Below are 16,213 nucleotides of genomic sequence, written 5' to 3' on the forward strand. Positions count from 1 at the left end.
GAAGCTAGCGACTTCAAGAACATGAAGTCTACACTGCTCTCACTTCCAGAGGATGGTATCCCCTATTCAGGATTGAAGCACTTTAGTGGAGCAGTGTCAAAAAACTTGCATATCTGTTCTGTGGCTAAATAGAGGTCTTCACTCTCCAGAGCTGCTAGTCCTGCATTTCTCATGAGAACTGCATTCAATATATATTCATTTTAGAGTGAGTGTGTGTGTATATAAAAGTGTAGAATCTGTGAAGTGGTTTTCTGATGTGCATGTTGCAATGTTTGTTTGGTTTCAGGCTCTTTTGAAGAAACATGAAGCTTTGATGTCAGATCTTACCGCTTATGGCAGTAGCATGCAGGCATTAAGGGAGCAGGCACAGTCATGTAGGGTAAGGAAAGATGGCTAATCATCTGTTTCTAAAACTCTTGTGTCAATAGAAACAAAGCTTATTATCATCAAGCATTATTGCTGAGTGCTTACAGCAGAATGTGTTTTGTTCTCAAATCTAAGTTAGTGATCTTCATCTTTATGTGCTCTACTGCTGCCTATTGTAATTGATAACAGGCATGTATGTAGCACAGACAGAAAACAGTTTTTTGTTGGGTTTTTTTGTTGGGTTTTTAAATGAAACTGTTATAGCTGTTGGCCTTGTTTGCGGGTTTGAATGTAGGAAACGGCACCCAAATAAACCTACTTCAGCACTATCATCAGTTGCTAAATAGGAATCCTTTAATACACTGTGGCATTGTAGTAGGTATAATTAAGGCTGCAATACTTTGTAAAACAACTTTATTAGTTACATTTTGACATTCAGCAGTTTTTATTGTGTAATGCGTTTTTCTCTTTCCTCCTCTTCATGGTAGCAACAAGTTGCTCCCACAGATGATGAAACTGGGAAAGAGCTGGTCCTTGCTCTCTATGATTATCAAGAGAAGAGTCCCCGGGAGGTGACAATGAAAAAGGGAGACATCCTCACACTGCTCAACAGCACCAACAAGGTAAACTCTTTCCTGCCAGGATTCTGTACTGCCTGGTACACTTGGTCTTATAAGCACTAGTGAGCTTTTTTGTTGTTAAACAGCACTGTCATAGCATAGTTAAATCATTTACATAGTCATTCTGTGCTTCCATTCCTCCCTCAGTTCTTTGGCACCCCTCTTCAACCTCCAGAGGCTTCACCCCTCTTTTACAACCCTTATCACTCTGTTGTATCCACCAACTTCCTAAGTGAGAGACTTCATTCTCTTTATATCCCATCATCATTCAGCATTCATTGACCGTAAGGGCTCATGGTTGAGAGATGAAGCTATTCTTTTCCTGCTCTACTGCACTCCTAGTCCCTTCTGGCGAGGGGGCAGAGAGCTTGGAAATCAAATTGGAGATTCACTATGGTACTGCAGAGGATTGTTACTTAGAGCAGGTTCAGTTTAGTATCTGAAGGGGTCTCTGAAAAGCTGTGTGCTACTCTTGCAGAGGGGTGGATTTTATGGTAGGCCTCTTCCGTTTCTGTTTGTTATCCATTAGGTCACTCGACAGATTCCTGATGGCATTTTTGTTCGTTGTTTTTGTTTGTTTGGTTTTTTTAATTGAAATAAAAACAAAACATTTGTGTTTAAAGTCTAATGGTGTTAATGCACGAATCCAGGTACCAAAAATCCTGTGGGCAGAAACGCTCACAGGACTGTCCTCGTGCCGGTGAGGTACACTGAAAATATGTGGGTAGTGGTAGTTCTCTTGTGCTGTTCAGGTGTAGCAGTAGCCTCCAAGCAGTTACAGAAGTTGCTTGTTTTCAGTTTGTGGTTGTGTATCCATGTCACCTATCAAGATGAACATGTAATCAAGGTTGTATTTTCCTTTCTTTCAGGACTGGTGGAAGGTAGAAGTGAATGACCGTCAGGGTTTTGTACCAGCTGCCTACGTGAAAAAACTAGACCCTGCCCAGTCTGCATCCCGAGAGAACCTACTTGAGGAGCAGGGCAGCATAGCCTTGCGGCAGGAGCAAATTGATAACCAGTAAGATCTAATTAACAGGACCTAAAACCAGTCGTAGCACTTGCTGGGTTGGCCAGTGCCTCGCTTTTACCAGGTTAGGTAGACGTCCCGTTAACATCAGTGGCTAGTTGCATTAGAGCTCACAGCGTTGCACTTTTACAGCAGTAAAATGCTTTTTTTTATTGATCCTTGTCATTCTTAATTCTAGATTCTTCTGCTGCTTCTCCGGGTTAACTGTACACATCATGAAAATTGAGCTACACTTACTGTCTAACGTTATTTTCCGTGTTTTGTTGTTGTTGTACCTAACAACTTAAACTCATTGTTGAATTATTTCTGTCCTAAGCAGCATTCATCTTTGTAATTATAACATCTTAACATGCAATTATGTTTGAGACACCTTCTTAAATCTGATTATCTGAAGTACAGTACCCTCCATATACAGGACTGGCCTTGGCAATTAATTGTTTAGGGGTCGGGTCATGGCTGTTTGGTTCTGGCTTGTTGCAGTTTTTCAGAGACAAAGTGCTGCCACTCTGCACTATGTGAGCTAAAATCTACCTGCATAAAATTTTAATTTGCTATGCAGATGAAGAAAGCTGCCTGAATGCTTGGTAAATGCCTCTCCTACAGCACATGGTAGCTGTAGATTAGCTTGAGGCAGAGCAGTAGAGGATAGGTGTGGGCTACAGGCTCATCTTATCAGACTACTTGGAAAGGAAAATCTGTAAGTTGTATGCTCCCTCCCAAGTGTTCTCACAGTTATGCTGTCACTTTTACAAGAATTCCCACCCACTCAGTTGTTTTGAGACACCAACTATTAAATGTATTTGTAAATTATTGGCTTTGTAAACTGAGAATGAAAACCTGTGTTTTTTAAAATTCTATTCTACTGTAATACATAGTACATGCTAGAGGGAGGAAAGAACGCAAGGTTCTTAGATAGTAATAAGTTCCTAAACAGTTTGTTATGTAACTCTAATATATGCTTGCACACTGCTTCTGAGACGTAGAAACTAGGGTGCCTTATTTTGGAATCCATTCTGAACTGAATGGCATGATCGGGAAGTGAGATGGCCCTGTAGTGAGAGTTCAACTGTGCTGCTGATGATTTCTTTACATGATTTGCACTGACTGATTTGCTTCAGATTTTGCTTTTGAATGGCACCTAACTTTCTCCATTTAAATGTGAATTCTTAACCTTCATCTCCCACCACAAATGACCCCTGGATGGAGCTGCTGCTTTCATTATTTTTGTTAATCTAACTAATTTTTGCATGCTTTTGCTGTGCTCCCTCTGTCTGTGCAGGACTCTCATAACTAAGGAAGTCGGCAGTGTATCTCTACGTATGAAACAGGTCGAAGAACTGTGAGTAGGATTCACCCCTTTCTAAACCACGCTGTCTCCATACTAGTTACCTGTTCATTCTCCCTTTTTTCTTTCCTCCTTTGGGAGTGCTGCTCCAGAGGGACACAGGGAATCAATTTGTGCAATGTAGAATAGTCTTAATTTGGCACAGGATCTCTGACAGCTAGATAGTATCTTATCTTGTTGACCACTTCTGTCTTTGCTAAACTGGAGGCGCTGTTATTTTCTACCAAGTTAAAAAGAATCCTGCAGTTTCTTAGGTGTATGTAAAAATGTGATCTATTTATATACATACGTGAAGGTATGTGTGTGTATTGGAATACAACATATTGCATGTGAATGGCTTAGAATTATTCACAGACACAATTAAAATAATCATACCATTCACAAAGGGTGATCACGCCCTGTTATTTTGCTCCATAAAAGTTACGTTACAGGCATACAGGAAGGTTCCTCACTGTCATAAGACTAAGTTAAAATATTCTATTAAAACCTGCTGGAACAAATGTACTTTGCCTTGAGCTCTGACAAACCGCCAGAGGAAGCAACTTCCACAGGTGACTGCTCTTACTTGAGAATGCTCTGCCACCTTTCCTACAGAGTTTGTCTCAGGCACCCACAACAGAAACCTCCTAATCTCTCTTAATTGTCACAAAGTAGTTGAAGGAAAATCAGATTCTAAGGGAATTGGATCCCAGGTCATTTATGGGCTATATAATTATGCTTCCTAGTTCCTGAAATTGCACCCTGAAGCAAACTTTTATGGTCAGTGCAGGATATGACAGTCAAGTGCTATGTGCTTATGGCAGCCTATCCCATTCAGAAGATGAGCAGCAGCATTCTGCATGAGTCTCAGGTGGACTCAGTCTCAGCCAGTTCACTTCCTTCTGACTTCCAGTCTTAATCTGATACCAAGATGACAATGGTCTCATTGAATTTAGGTTTCATGAAAAGGACATATGTAAGTATGGACATTGTGTGTTGACACTGGAGCCCAAAGTGTCTAGCTTTTCTCCAACAGCCTTACATAGACATTGAATAGGAGAAGTGACAGAGTGATACCCTGTGTAGTCCCTCCTATTGGGAAGTAATTACTCATTCGCCCAGTGTGCTTTTGGTCTTAGGAATGAAACCATTGCAAGGGTGTCCTGTTCACCTTTGTTTGGTGCTGCAGGTGACCCAATGATATCTCGTAGTATTAAAGGCTGCTAATTTAATCAAATCAGAATGGACACTTTCCTTCTACCCGTGGCTTGAAGATCGAAATCAGTCATGGATATTAATAGTCTCTCTACTATACTCAAGCTTGAAATCTGATTGAAGAAGTCTGAGGAATCCAGAGGCTGCTGGAGCTGCCCCATCACCAGAAGATTTGAAACAGGATGGCAATTAGAGAAACTTTTAGAGGTGGTTTTTCCCGTAAGGATCTAACCACAGATTCCTTAAAATGGTCATCAAGTTTGCCCTCCCAAAAAGAAGCATTCACAGTCCCCCAAGACTTCTCTGCTGTCTGTCACCAGCCATAGCTTGTAAAAGGGCTCCAAAGACCATCTGTATCCATTGCTTCCTCTTTGTTGTATGTTGGAAATATTTAGACTTGATTGCGAGAAATAAGTAGAAGACATTTACCCACCCACCTACCTGTGCTTTTCAAATAATTGCACAATATTTCTGTATATAATACTTGTTCTGAGAGATCCTAACCCCTTAGGCAAAAATATTAATTTGCTTTGGTCTTTTAAGGCGTAGGAAAACTATGTACCTTTTTTTAAGCTGTTGGTATGTCTTTAGGACCTAATTCTTGTTACATTTATCCTAATGTAAATCAGGAGTAATTCCACTGTAGTCAGTAGGAATCACACAGATGTAAAAATGGTGTAAGTGAAATCAGAATTAGGCACATTTCTATTCCACAGTTGAAAATCTTTGCATTGTGAAAGGAGGGGAAAAAAAAAAAAACAAGATAACCAGGTATTCATCAGATTTTGCACTGAATAACAGGCTGGCAAGAATCTTGTGTCAGACAGCTGTGAGCCAAACAAATTTAAATGAGCTGTGGGAAATTGATATACTAGAAGAAAACCCTTTAATGTGGTGTTTAGCATATTTCATGCATATGTTTGATATAGTTGCATGAACAAAATATAGGGTAGGATAAATAAGTAAAAGAGCTTATGTTGTATGCAGCTACCCCTGTGTTGCTGACCTGCATTCCTTATCCTAAGCTGCAGTTTTGCTTTGCTTCTCCCATCAAAAAAAGCCTTGTATGTGGGAGGTCATGGTTCAGTGTCGTGATCTGTGTAGTATAGAAACGTACAGGGTTTACAGCTACATGATCATTGTCTGTTGTTGTGCAGAATGATTTATTTGGCAGCTCCTTGTAGGGATTTCCTTCATCACTGGTGCTACTAGTCCATTTTTATCACCTTCATGTACTATAACTCTGTTCAGGTGAGATCTGATGGTCTCCCACCCTCCCTCTTTGTATGTTCCAGATATCACTCTCTTCTTGAGCTGGGGGAGAAGCGCAAGGATATGCTGGAAAAAAGTTGCAAAAAGTTCATGCTTTTCCGTGAGGCTAATGAGCTGCAGCAGTGGATCAATGAGAAAGAGTCTGCACTCACCAATGAAGAGGTGGGGGCTGATTTGGAGCAGGTTGAGGTACTGCAGAAGAAATTTGATGACTTTCAGAAGGTAGGTTATTATGTAACCTTTTATGTAGCACAATAATTCTACATCTTCTTGTCATCCTTCAGCTCAGATTCCTGATGAGGTTTCCATGACAATCCCTTCATAGTTTGGTATAGTTCTGCTAAGACACAACTCTGTGAAGCAAGCAGAGCATTCAGTTTGTTTCTGCTGGATCTGCTGCTGGAGACCCCATATCCACACAGCCCAAGATGGTATTCTGCTACATGTTATCTCCACCTATGTAGCACCAGAGGAAACCCTCTTTTTATTTAGCATTTCTGAACATGGAACCTCCTGCACTGACTGTAGGTGCCACTTTTACGACTTCCTCTATGCTGAGTGTGCCATCCAGACGAGGAAGCTTCCCCCTCCCTTTGTTTAAAGGCAGAGTGATCAGGCACTCTGAACTGCACAGTAGTCTTTCTACAAGACATGAAATAATAATGGCCTCTGCTTTGAAGAGGAGGTGATTGGTTTTATTTATTTTTTTTTTTCTCCATCCACCATTGGTGAGTGTATGACATTGGCTGAATTTTGCCTTGCATGAGATGTAAAAGAGCTTTAAAATGTTTTCCCTCTTGTTCTGTGAAACATTGTGCATAGAAGTGCTAGGGGCTCTGGACTAATGATTTGGAATAACCGGTGATTCAATATGGGCTGTATTGCATTTACAGCTTGAATGTTAAGTAACAAGCAGTCTGAGCTGGCCTAACTTTACAGGTGAGAGATGGGTGCCAAACACCTTGATGTCTCTGTAATAAACTAGCTGACTGAACTTAAAATATATCCCCTTCAAGACTTCAGTGCCAGCTCTCTAGTATAGGGAAGTAGGTTTATTCTGAAATATATAACTTCCCCTTTTCTACTTTTAGTAATCTATTTAATGAGTTGTTATGGGGCCTGAAATAGTGGCCTGTATCATAAAATCACATCTTGAGTCATCTTTTCTAGTGTACTTATTCAGCACAATAGCTGATCATTTTTTAATCTTCTCAGTAATGCGGTTTACATTAACGTTTTAGTTAATGGTTTTAAAGGATATATCATTGCTGTCTAGAAATTAACTTTATTTTAGCGTGGGAAAACTCCAGTAGTCCAGTTCTTTAATCCATTGACACTGGCAGTTGGGATTTCTTGGCATAAGACTCTATGCATTGTAGATCCACTGATGACTGGAAAGGTCAAAAGGGCTAAATCCCTGCTGTTCATAAATTGGATACCTTTTGATGCCTCTGATTGACAACCTTATCGCTTTGTGTTTTGCTTATATAAATGTTCGTGCTGTGATATTTACTGTTCTGTGCAGGATTTGAAAGCCAATGAATCTCGTCTAAAGGACATAAACAAGGTTGCGAATGACCTGGAATCGGAAGGGCTGATGGCAGAGGAAGTACAGGCTGTGCAGCAACAGGTCTGTGTGTGTTTGCGGCTTGGTCCGCTGCCATTTGATAATAAGAGACAGAAGGAATTGGTTTTGTCCTTTCTTCTCCTGCTTTTCCATCTGTCCTCCACGTTTGCAGCTGAAGATTTTTATTGCTTCTATTTCGCTACTTATTCTTTTTTCTAGATTGCTGGTTGTCTAAAAGTGGCCTCCTAAAGTGGCTTTCGTCAGCAGGGTAGCCTTCAGATCATTTCATTGTAAATAGTGCTATAACGTACATCTAGGTAATATTTACATTTTTTAATACTTGGAAGTTCTAAATTAATAGTATGTGGATTTTCCATGACTAGTAGTGATGCTTTGGGTAAGTCATTTAATCTCTCTGCCTTTGTTTCTACATTTTTGATAATACTGTTAGACCTTACAGAGGTGAGGATTAGTTGGTTAATGGGATAAATTCACTCCACTGTTCATGCAGTTCTTTGAAAATTTAAAATGTAATATAAAATGCCCAAGTATTATTAGCTTTTGCTTGTGTAAATAATTCTACACACTATCGACAATTATAGCAAGAGCACCGAAAACTCTTGTTCCTTTATAAATCCTGAGATAATGTGTATGCTATCCCATAACTCACTGTGAGTATCAAAACTCTGCCACTTGTTCTGCAGGTATTTTTTGATTTGAGCATGTTCTTCAGCTTGGTAGTACGCAGAGGGTCAACGTAGCAGAATACTTTTGCTTCCTCTTTGTAGATTACATTGTTCATCCCATTTCCGTCCCTTTCCTCAAAAAGAATCAAATCTTTCTAGATTTCCTTTTACAAAATATCATATCTATTTCCTTTTCCCTTACAGGAAGTCTATGGCATGCCCAGGGTGAGCATTGTTATGATATTTGCATGCTGTCTTGCAGAAGCTTTAACAGAAGGAGGATTTGGACATACAGAAGAGAAGATTTTGTGACTGAGATCCCTTTTGGGTCATAGTTCATCTCTGTCTCAGAACCCTCTTTCTTGATAATGGCTTTGAAGGGAAACACAAAAATTCTCTTACCTTCTTCAGCCAAATTATCTTTTTGATGCATTCATCCTCTGATACATCTCAAGCCAGTAGCCAGCTCAATGCAGGGTAGTTCATGTGACCCTGGCATATATTTACCACCATGCATTTTTTAAATTTTTAAAATAATTAATTCTGAAAGGATTTTGTGCACATAAATATCTTAGAGATTTAATCGGGTGTCTTGATCCTTGAAAGTTTAACATGGTGTTGGTTAACTTCAATTTTCTGTGTTTTCTTGATATGTCTAAAGTTTTCCCTTAATTCTTTAAACAGGATGAAACTGATTCCAAGACCGCGTCTCCTTGGAAGGTAGGTCTGACTATTGGGTGGCACATCTAACAGATAGGAAAAATAATAACATTCTTGCAAATTGCATCATCTCTTAGGGCCTTGCATCCTTCTAACACACACATTCCTTTCCTTACGAGTAGTAGTAGAGTGCTGTCCTGGTCCTTTTTTCCAGTAATCATGTCATTTCACAGTGGATAGATTTTTAAAATGCACATTATGAAAAATCTGTGGAATAATCAGTCGAAATTAACTGATGTAATTATCCCGCACACTGTGTTAAAATATAAAGCTACTATACAGATGCTGCTGTCTCAGAGGTAATATTAACAAAAAAAAAACACCCTCAAATTTCCTCATGTCTAGTCTTCATTACAAGTATGCACACAACGATGAACAAGGTAGCATGTCCTCAGCAAGATAACACTCACTGTAGAAATCTCAAACTGCACTTTATATATAAAACCAAAGTAATCAGTTCCCTTTCTGTATAGCAAAATGACATTTTCCATTTGACAGTCTTTAATAGAGGACTGATTTCCACTTCTGTACAAAGATGATTTGCAGTTCAGATCTTTTAACTGGCAATATGGCTCTTGGTGGGAAGATGATAGTCTCACTGTGAACGATTTGATGAATCTTGCCCATATGCTCAGGGTTTAGCAGATTTGCCATATTTGGGGTCGGGAAGGAATTTCCTCCAGGGCAGATTGGAAGAGGCCCTGGAGGTTTTTCGCCTTCCTCTGTCGCATGGGGCACGGGTCACTTGCTGGAGGATTCTCTGCTCCCTGAAGTCTTTAAACTACGATTTCAGGACTTCAATAGCACAGATATAGGTGTGAGGTTTTTTTTGTAGGAGTGGTGGGTGAAATTCTGTGGCCTGCGTTGTGCAGGAGGTCAGACTAGATGATCATAATGGTCCCTTCTGACCTAAATATCTATGAATCTATGATTTAAGCTCCCCTTCCGTTGTACAGTGTGCACGAAAGAATGAATTCTGTGAGCAATCCATCAATGGTAGAAGAAAGGAGATTTTTACATCCTGAAGGAGAGGAGAGGATTCAGTCAATTATTTTTCCAGTTTGTTTCCACTAGCCTCAAATGTTTTCTTAGCCTTTCAGGAATATTTTAATTACTTGCTGGGATGATTTTTGTCAAAAATTCAGTTAAACTTAAATCTGTTTAACACTTGTCATTCTCAGTGCATATTTTATTTTTAAAAAGTTTCCATTTGCAAGAGTTGTCTTTTCAGGTTCTTTGCCTTTTCAACCCTCATGAAGGCGGTGGCTCTTCTTTAAAGGAACACTATCAAGATAATATTTATAAACATTTTTAAATTACTGCGGTCTGTAAAACCTTAAGCTGTTACAACTGATTAAATTTTAAAAATCTGTCTTTCACCACTTACTTATATGCTGATTGAAATACAAAAAGCAATCTAAAAATACAAAATCTAATACAGTAGAACCTCAGAGTTACAAACTGACCAGTCAACCACACACCTCATTTGGAACCGGAGGTACACAATCAGGCAGCAGCAGACATACCAAAAAAAACCCCAAATACAATCCAGTACTGTGTTAAATGTAAACTGCTGAAAAGGGGGAAAACAGCATTTTTCTTCTGCATAGTAAAGTTTCAAAGGTGTGTGTATTAAGTCATTGTTCAGTTATAAACTTTTGAAAGAACAACCATGATCGTTTGTTCAGAGTTATGAACATTTCAGAGTTACGAACAACCTCTATTCCCAGGGTGTTCATAACTCTGAGGTTCTACTGTAAAAAATTAAGTTGGTTCAATAAAAGATATTACCTCACTCACCTTGTCTCTCTAATATCTTGGGATCAACACAATTACTGCAACACTACATACAAAAAGCAATCACTTGTCTGAGATAATGATGGGTTCACAATGCCGTAGAAGAAAATGTACACTAAAAATTTGTAATTGAAACGTATAAAATCATGAACATTTCTATTCATCCTACATGTTGTAAAACCTGTTTTACAAAACCTGTTTTTGGCCAAAACTAAGTTGTGTTGGGGTGTCTGAGTTTTTGTTAGTATGGTATGACTCTTGATTGCTAGGATAGAAATTTAACTGCTTGATTTTGATTTTTTTGCTATTTCTGCTTTTTCCTCATATAGTCTGCACGTATGATGGTGCATACAGTGGCCACCTTTAATTCCATCAAGGTAAGAGTCCAGTTGTGGTTCTTCTACTCACTGAAAAGTAACAGCTTTCTCTCATCACCTTGTTTTGTGTTCACCATTCTGCCTCCATGTTCTGTTGCCCTTCATACTCTTTTAAATAAGCATGTTAAGATAAATGCTAATTTACAGCATCTGCTTCTCAGAATGCAACAGGGGCTTTATGCACATACATACCATAAAATTACCTGCTTTCACATTGCAGGAGAAACGCTTATAACTTGCTGTATAGTTCCTTGAACCAGTGCATTCTTCTGTGATCAAAGCAGCAAATAGAAATCCAATGACGTTTGTGGACAACTTGCAGTTAGAAACCTTCAGTTATGCTCAAAGATAACTTTGGCCTTCCTCCTAGTTCATTTCTCCCACCCACTGTTCTCTAAGTAGTTTGCTTATGTGCTCTTAAAGCACAAAGAGTAACATTTTTAGGAAGACTACCATTTCTACCATAATCTTTTTAAAGTGGCAGTATTCTGACTATTGTCTGTGGACTGCCAGTGTTCCAATGGGCCTTTTCAGCAGATCTATAGAATGAAACCTTTAGGGAGCCAAAATGGAGTGGCAGCGGTGGTGGGAATTGCAAGAGGATTTAGCTTCTATAAAGAAATCTGTGGAACGAAAAAGCTGGGGAACCATGCTTTAAATGTGATCCTCACCTGAAAATAAATCTTCATAGGCCCTTCTTCCTTTCCTTTTCTTTAAAGAGAATTTGAAGCACCTTTTATACCTTAAGAAATGTAACTATACAAGCACAGTGAGCAAAATATTTGAAAATAAATCTTTATTGGATTTACATTTCACGTCATGAAGATCTTCTTCGAGTGCTTGCTCATGTCCATTCCATATTAGGTGTGTGTGCTCTCCACATGCACCGGTGCCGGAAATTTTTCCCCCAGCAGTATCCATAGGGGACCGTCTCTGGCACCCCCTCGGGTGGCGCCCACATGGTGCAGTATAAGGGGTGCTGCTGGCTCCCCCGACCCTCAGTTCCTTCTTGCCGCCAGTGACGGTGCTGGAACATCTGCTGCTTTGGCTAGTATTGTTTCGTTTTCTGTTCTTGTGAACTTTGAAAACCTGTAATATAGTTGTATATAGTTAGTAGTTTCTTGGTTACCCTTAGTAGTAGTTCTCAACTTTTTGTTAGTCCCAAACGGAACTCATGCCCTGTCCCCCGGCTTTAAGACCTGCGATAGCTGCAAATGGCCTATGCCCGTCAGCAATCCACGTACCAGCTGCCTAAGGTGCTTAGGTTAAGGGCACATAAATGACAAGTTCTGTATCTGCAAGTGTTTTAAACCTCGGATGAAGGAGGAGCACGATATCTATCTGAAAGTGCTCCTAATGGAGTCGGCACTTGCTACGGCACCAGAGCAGCATTCTGACTCTGCATCGAGCACCACAGCCTCCGTGTGCAGTGCCCTGCTGGCACCATCCACAAGCCAGCACTGGTCCCCCGGGCAGCTCAATACCCCCTTCAGGAAGTCGGGCCCCCGGTCAAGTCGAGCGGTGCAGCCCATTCCATGCTTCACCTACAACCCCAGATAGCTGTGCAGGCCCTAGCCAGCTTTAGGTGCCGTCGACTCCCGAAGCTCTTTGAGCGGCTCAAGAGATCCGGATGCTCCCAGTGCTGCCCACACCGGCTCCCACAGTACCCGGGTCTCAAGGAAGACCCGCGTTGGGACCTATGCAAGTGTCCCCGCCTCAGCAATACCGATCCCCATCAAGAGGGACGTCATGCCAGCGTTTGCCTGCTCGAAGCCGTCATGCCTCAGGACTGGAGAGGCAGGCTCAGCGGAGCCCTCTTTGGTCCCCGCACTGGGGGTACCTATCAAGGCACTTGAGGTGTATCTCGCCAGTAGATTGGCACAGACCCCCTGAGGCATGTGCCACCCGGCAAGAACTCCGGGACCAGCCCTGTCTGTCTATATGGGCCCAGGACCAATCGGACACCAGAGATCGCCGGGCCATCATTGCCTGTCTCCAAGAAGGAGGTCACCCTACTCAGGACGATCCTCCTGGCAACTGGCCCATAGTAGCTCCCAGTCCCGTTTGACATCCTGGTACCGGTCGAGTAGCGTGAGGCATGGATCGCTGGGTATCCGACACAGAGCTGTCGGTCCTTGAATTCCTGACCAAGACAGTCTCACTTGGACAGGTCGGCTTTGGGACGCATCAATTAGCACCGGTTGGACAAGAACCTGGTCAGCCGGTACTGACTGCTTTGCTGGTAGCTCTGGCTTGGAGCAAGGTTCCCTGACTGCGGGACAAGCCCAGGTACTGGCAGTGCCGACTACATTATCGGCCCCGAAACCTGTCCCATAGCCCCAAGCGCAGCGACCGGCACCATGGTATGCATGGAACCTTTGGGGGTTCACCTAACCTTTTCTGGATGCCCAATTGGTGTCGGGAGCCTCAGAGAAGCCAGCGGCCTCAGTATCCCATCCCCCTACAGTGCTCGAGGCTTCAGAGGATAAGACACCACATTTCCAGGAGGACCCAGGGGAGCAAGATGCTGGACCACCAATGGACGTGGAGGTTCCTGCCGCACAGCCTCGTCCGGCAACAACGAGGATGATGCCAATCACGGGGCCCCCTCACCTAGTTCCTAAGGATGACGCCAAAGCACACCAGGAACTTTTGAAGAGGGTCACTTCTAACCTGGGGCTTCAGGCAGAGGAAAAGGAAGAGCCCTTGGACTCTCTGTTTGACCTCCTTGGCTCCTGCCAGGGTGGTTCTACCCCTTCATGAAGGGGTTTCCAAAATCACTAATGCCCTGTGGCAGACCCCTCTTCCCTGGCTCCTATCTCTAAAAGGGCCGAACACAAGTACTTCGTGCCAACCAAAGAGTACTTACACTCCCACCCAGCCCTTGTGGTTGAGGTGGTTAATCACAAGGAGAGGCAAGGACAGCCTGGGGCCACCCCCAAAAATAAAGACTCAAGGAGGCTGGATCTCTTCGGATGTAAGGTTTATTCATCTTCCAGCCGAGAATGTCCAACCACGAAGCCCTCCTTGGCCAATATGAGTTTAATATGTGGCACGCCATGGCCAAGTTCCAAGGGTCGCTCCTTGAAATCTCCAAGAAGGAATTCTGAGCGATCCTCAATGAGGGCACATCCATGTCCAGGGCAGCCCTCCAGGCATCATCTGATGCTGCTGCTCCCCTGCACCATGGCTTCCGCTGTCTCCATGCGGCGAATCTCTTGGCTGCTCCTCTCTGGGTTGCCCACCAGGGTAATTGCAGGACCTGCCCTTCGGCAGGGCTCTATTTGCAGAGCAAACAGACAAGAAGTTGTAAGGCCTCAAGGACTCCCGCACCACCCTGTAAACCCTGGGTCTCTATGTCCCAGCCCCGGCACATAAGCAGTTCAAATCACAGCAGCCTCAGGGCCACAGGAGCCAGCCTTGGCAGGATCAGCCCCATAAATGAGCCAAGGGTTACAAGCGCCACCTGAGCCACCCACCTCCACCCTCTGCCTAGTCGGGCTTGACCCGTAATAAGCAGGGGGCCAAACGGACATTTTGAGGGTGCGCCCGAGGGCGACCTACCAGACTAATCCCTGGATCCATCTTTCCCAGTGTTCTCCGACCGCCTTTCCTCCCAGTGTGGACCCCTACAGCTTTTTGGACCACTGGGTCCTCAACATAGTGGAACAGGGTTATACCCTCCAGTTGCTTTCTAACCCCTTCCCACCCACCTTCCCCATCCCTCTTCAGGGATTCCTCTCGCAAGAGTCTCATCTCACAGGCGGTAAAGGGGTTACTACAGCTGGGTGTAGTGGAAGAAGTTAATCTCAAGTACAGTAACAAGGGGTTCTATTCCCAGTCCTTTTTAATCCCAAAGGCCAAGGGTGGTCTGTGGCCCATCCTGGACCTGCAAGACCTCAACAAGTACCTACAGAAGCTAAAGTTCTGCATGGTCTCTTCGGCTTCTATTATCCCCTCTCTGTATCCCGGAGACTGGTATGCCATCCTCGTACTTCCACATAGCGATCTTTCAAGGACACAGACGCTTCTGCTGGTTTACGGTGGACCCCACCATTACCAGTCTTCGGTCCTCCCATTTGGCCTGATGACAGCACCAAGGGTGTTTACCAAGGGTGCGTGTCGGTGGTAGCGGCTTACCTCAGGCACCAGGGTATCCAGATCTACCCATACCTCGACGACTGGCTCGTCAAGGGCGGCTCCAGGTCTCAAGTCCAAAGAGATGTCGCAGTGCTTCAAGCCGTATGCCACTCTCTGGGCCTACTGGTGAATGACAAAAAATCGACGTTGGTGCCGGTGCAGAGGATAGGGTTCATCAGAGCGGTCCTCGACTCTGCCTGCTCCAGAGCATTCCTGCCACTAGAAAGGTTCCGCACGATGGCAAACCTCATTGCGGAAGTCTCAGAGTTCCCTCTGACTACAGCTAGGCTCTGTCTGCGCCTGCTGGACCGCATGGCAGCATGCACTTACATGGTCTGCCATGCCAGGCTCCGGATGTGGCCCTTACAACAATGTCTGGGAATGGTCTATTCCCAGTCCTGGGACCCCCTGGAAAAGATAGTTACCATTCCTCAGGCGATACCTCGCTGAGATGGTGGACTGACTGCCAGACAGTCCTGGAAGGGGTTCCGTTCAACAACCCTCCTCACTCCATTGAGTTGGTGTCGGACACTTCAGACCTCGGCTGGAGGGCACATCTCCGCAACCTCCAGACACAGGGAATGTGGTCCCCGGGGGATGCACAGTTACACATAAACGTCAAAGAGCTCTGAGCAGTCCGGGTGGCATGCAGAGTCTTCTTGCCCCACCTATCAGGCAATGTGGTACACGTCCTGACAGACAACACAGCCTCCATGTTCTACATCAATGGGCAAGGGGGAGCGTGCTTGTCGGCTCTCTGTCAGGAAGGAGGTGCTCCATCTGTGGGACTTCTGCATCAGCCACGAAATCCACCTGGAAGCTTGTCACCTTCCTGGCATCAGGAATATGCTGGCAGACGAGCTCAGCAGGGACTTCTCCTCTCACCACGAGTGGTCACTTCATCCAGAGGTAGCCTGTATGATCTTCCAAAGGTGGGAACTCCCCAAGTGGACCTGTTCACTACCAAACAGAACAGGAAATGCCACTGGTTTTGTTCTCAACAGAGTCTGAGCAAGGACTCCCTCTCCAATGCCTTCCTCCTGTCGTGGTCAGGAAGCCTGATGTACACGTTCCCTCTGATTCCACTCATCAGCAGGGCCCT

The 16,213-nt window shown here is 43.6% G+C and overlaps 1 protein-coding gene across 7 annotated transcripts in view; it reads left to right on the plus strand.

The window, feature by feature from the left end:
- Positions 1-16,213, plus strand: part of SPTAN1 (spectrin alpha, non-erythrocytic 1) — a 72,534-nt gene that overhangs the window by 31,488 nt on the left and 24,833 nt on the right. For 3 of the 7 annotated variants that reach the window (XM_073314432.1, XM_073314425.1, XM_073314426.1), the window contains exons 20-28: positions 287-379; positions 855-989; positions 1,856-2,004; positions 3,293-3,352; positions 5,848-6,046; positions 7,350-7,454; positions 8,282-8,302; positions 8,762-8,797; positions 10,924-10,971. In XM_073314432.1, the coding sequence (XP_073170533.1) occupies positions 287-379; positions 855-989; positions 1,856-2,004; positions 3,293-3,352; positions 5,848-6,046; positions 7,350-7,454; positions 8,282-8,302; positions 8,762-8,797; positions 10,924-10,971 (846 nt within the window). The remainder of the gene's footprint in view (positions 1-286; positions 380-854; positions 990-1,855; positions 2,005-3,292; positions 3,353-5,847; positions 6,047-7,349; positions 7,455-8,281; positions 8,303-8,761; positions 8,798-10,923; positions 10,972-16,213) is intronic. The other 4 variants (XM_073314428.1, XM_073314429.1, XM_073314431.1 and 1 more) reach the window with 2 other exon arrangements.

This window comes from Lepidochelys kempii, chromosome 16, assembly GCF_965140265.1.
Source record: "Lepidochelys kempii isolate rLepKem1 chromosome 16, rLepKem1.hap2, whole genome shotgun sequence".
Classification (NCBI taxonomy): domain Eukaryota; kingdom Metazoa; phylum Chordata; order Testudines; family Cheloniidae; genus Lepidochelys; species Lepidochelys kempii.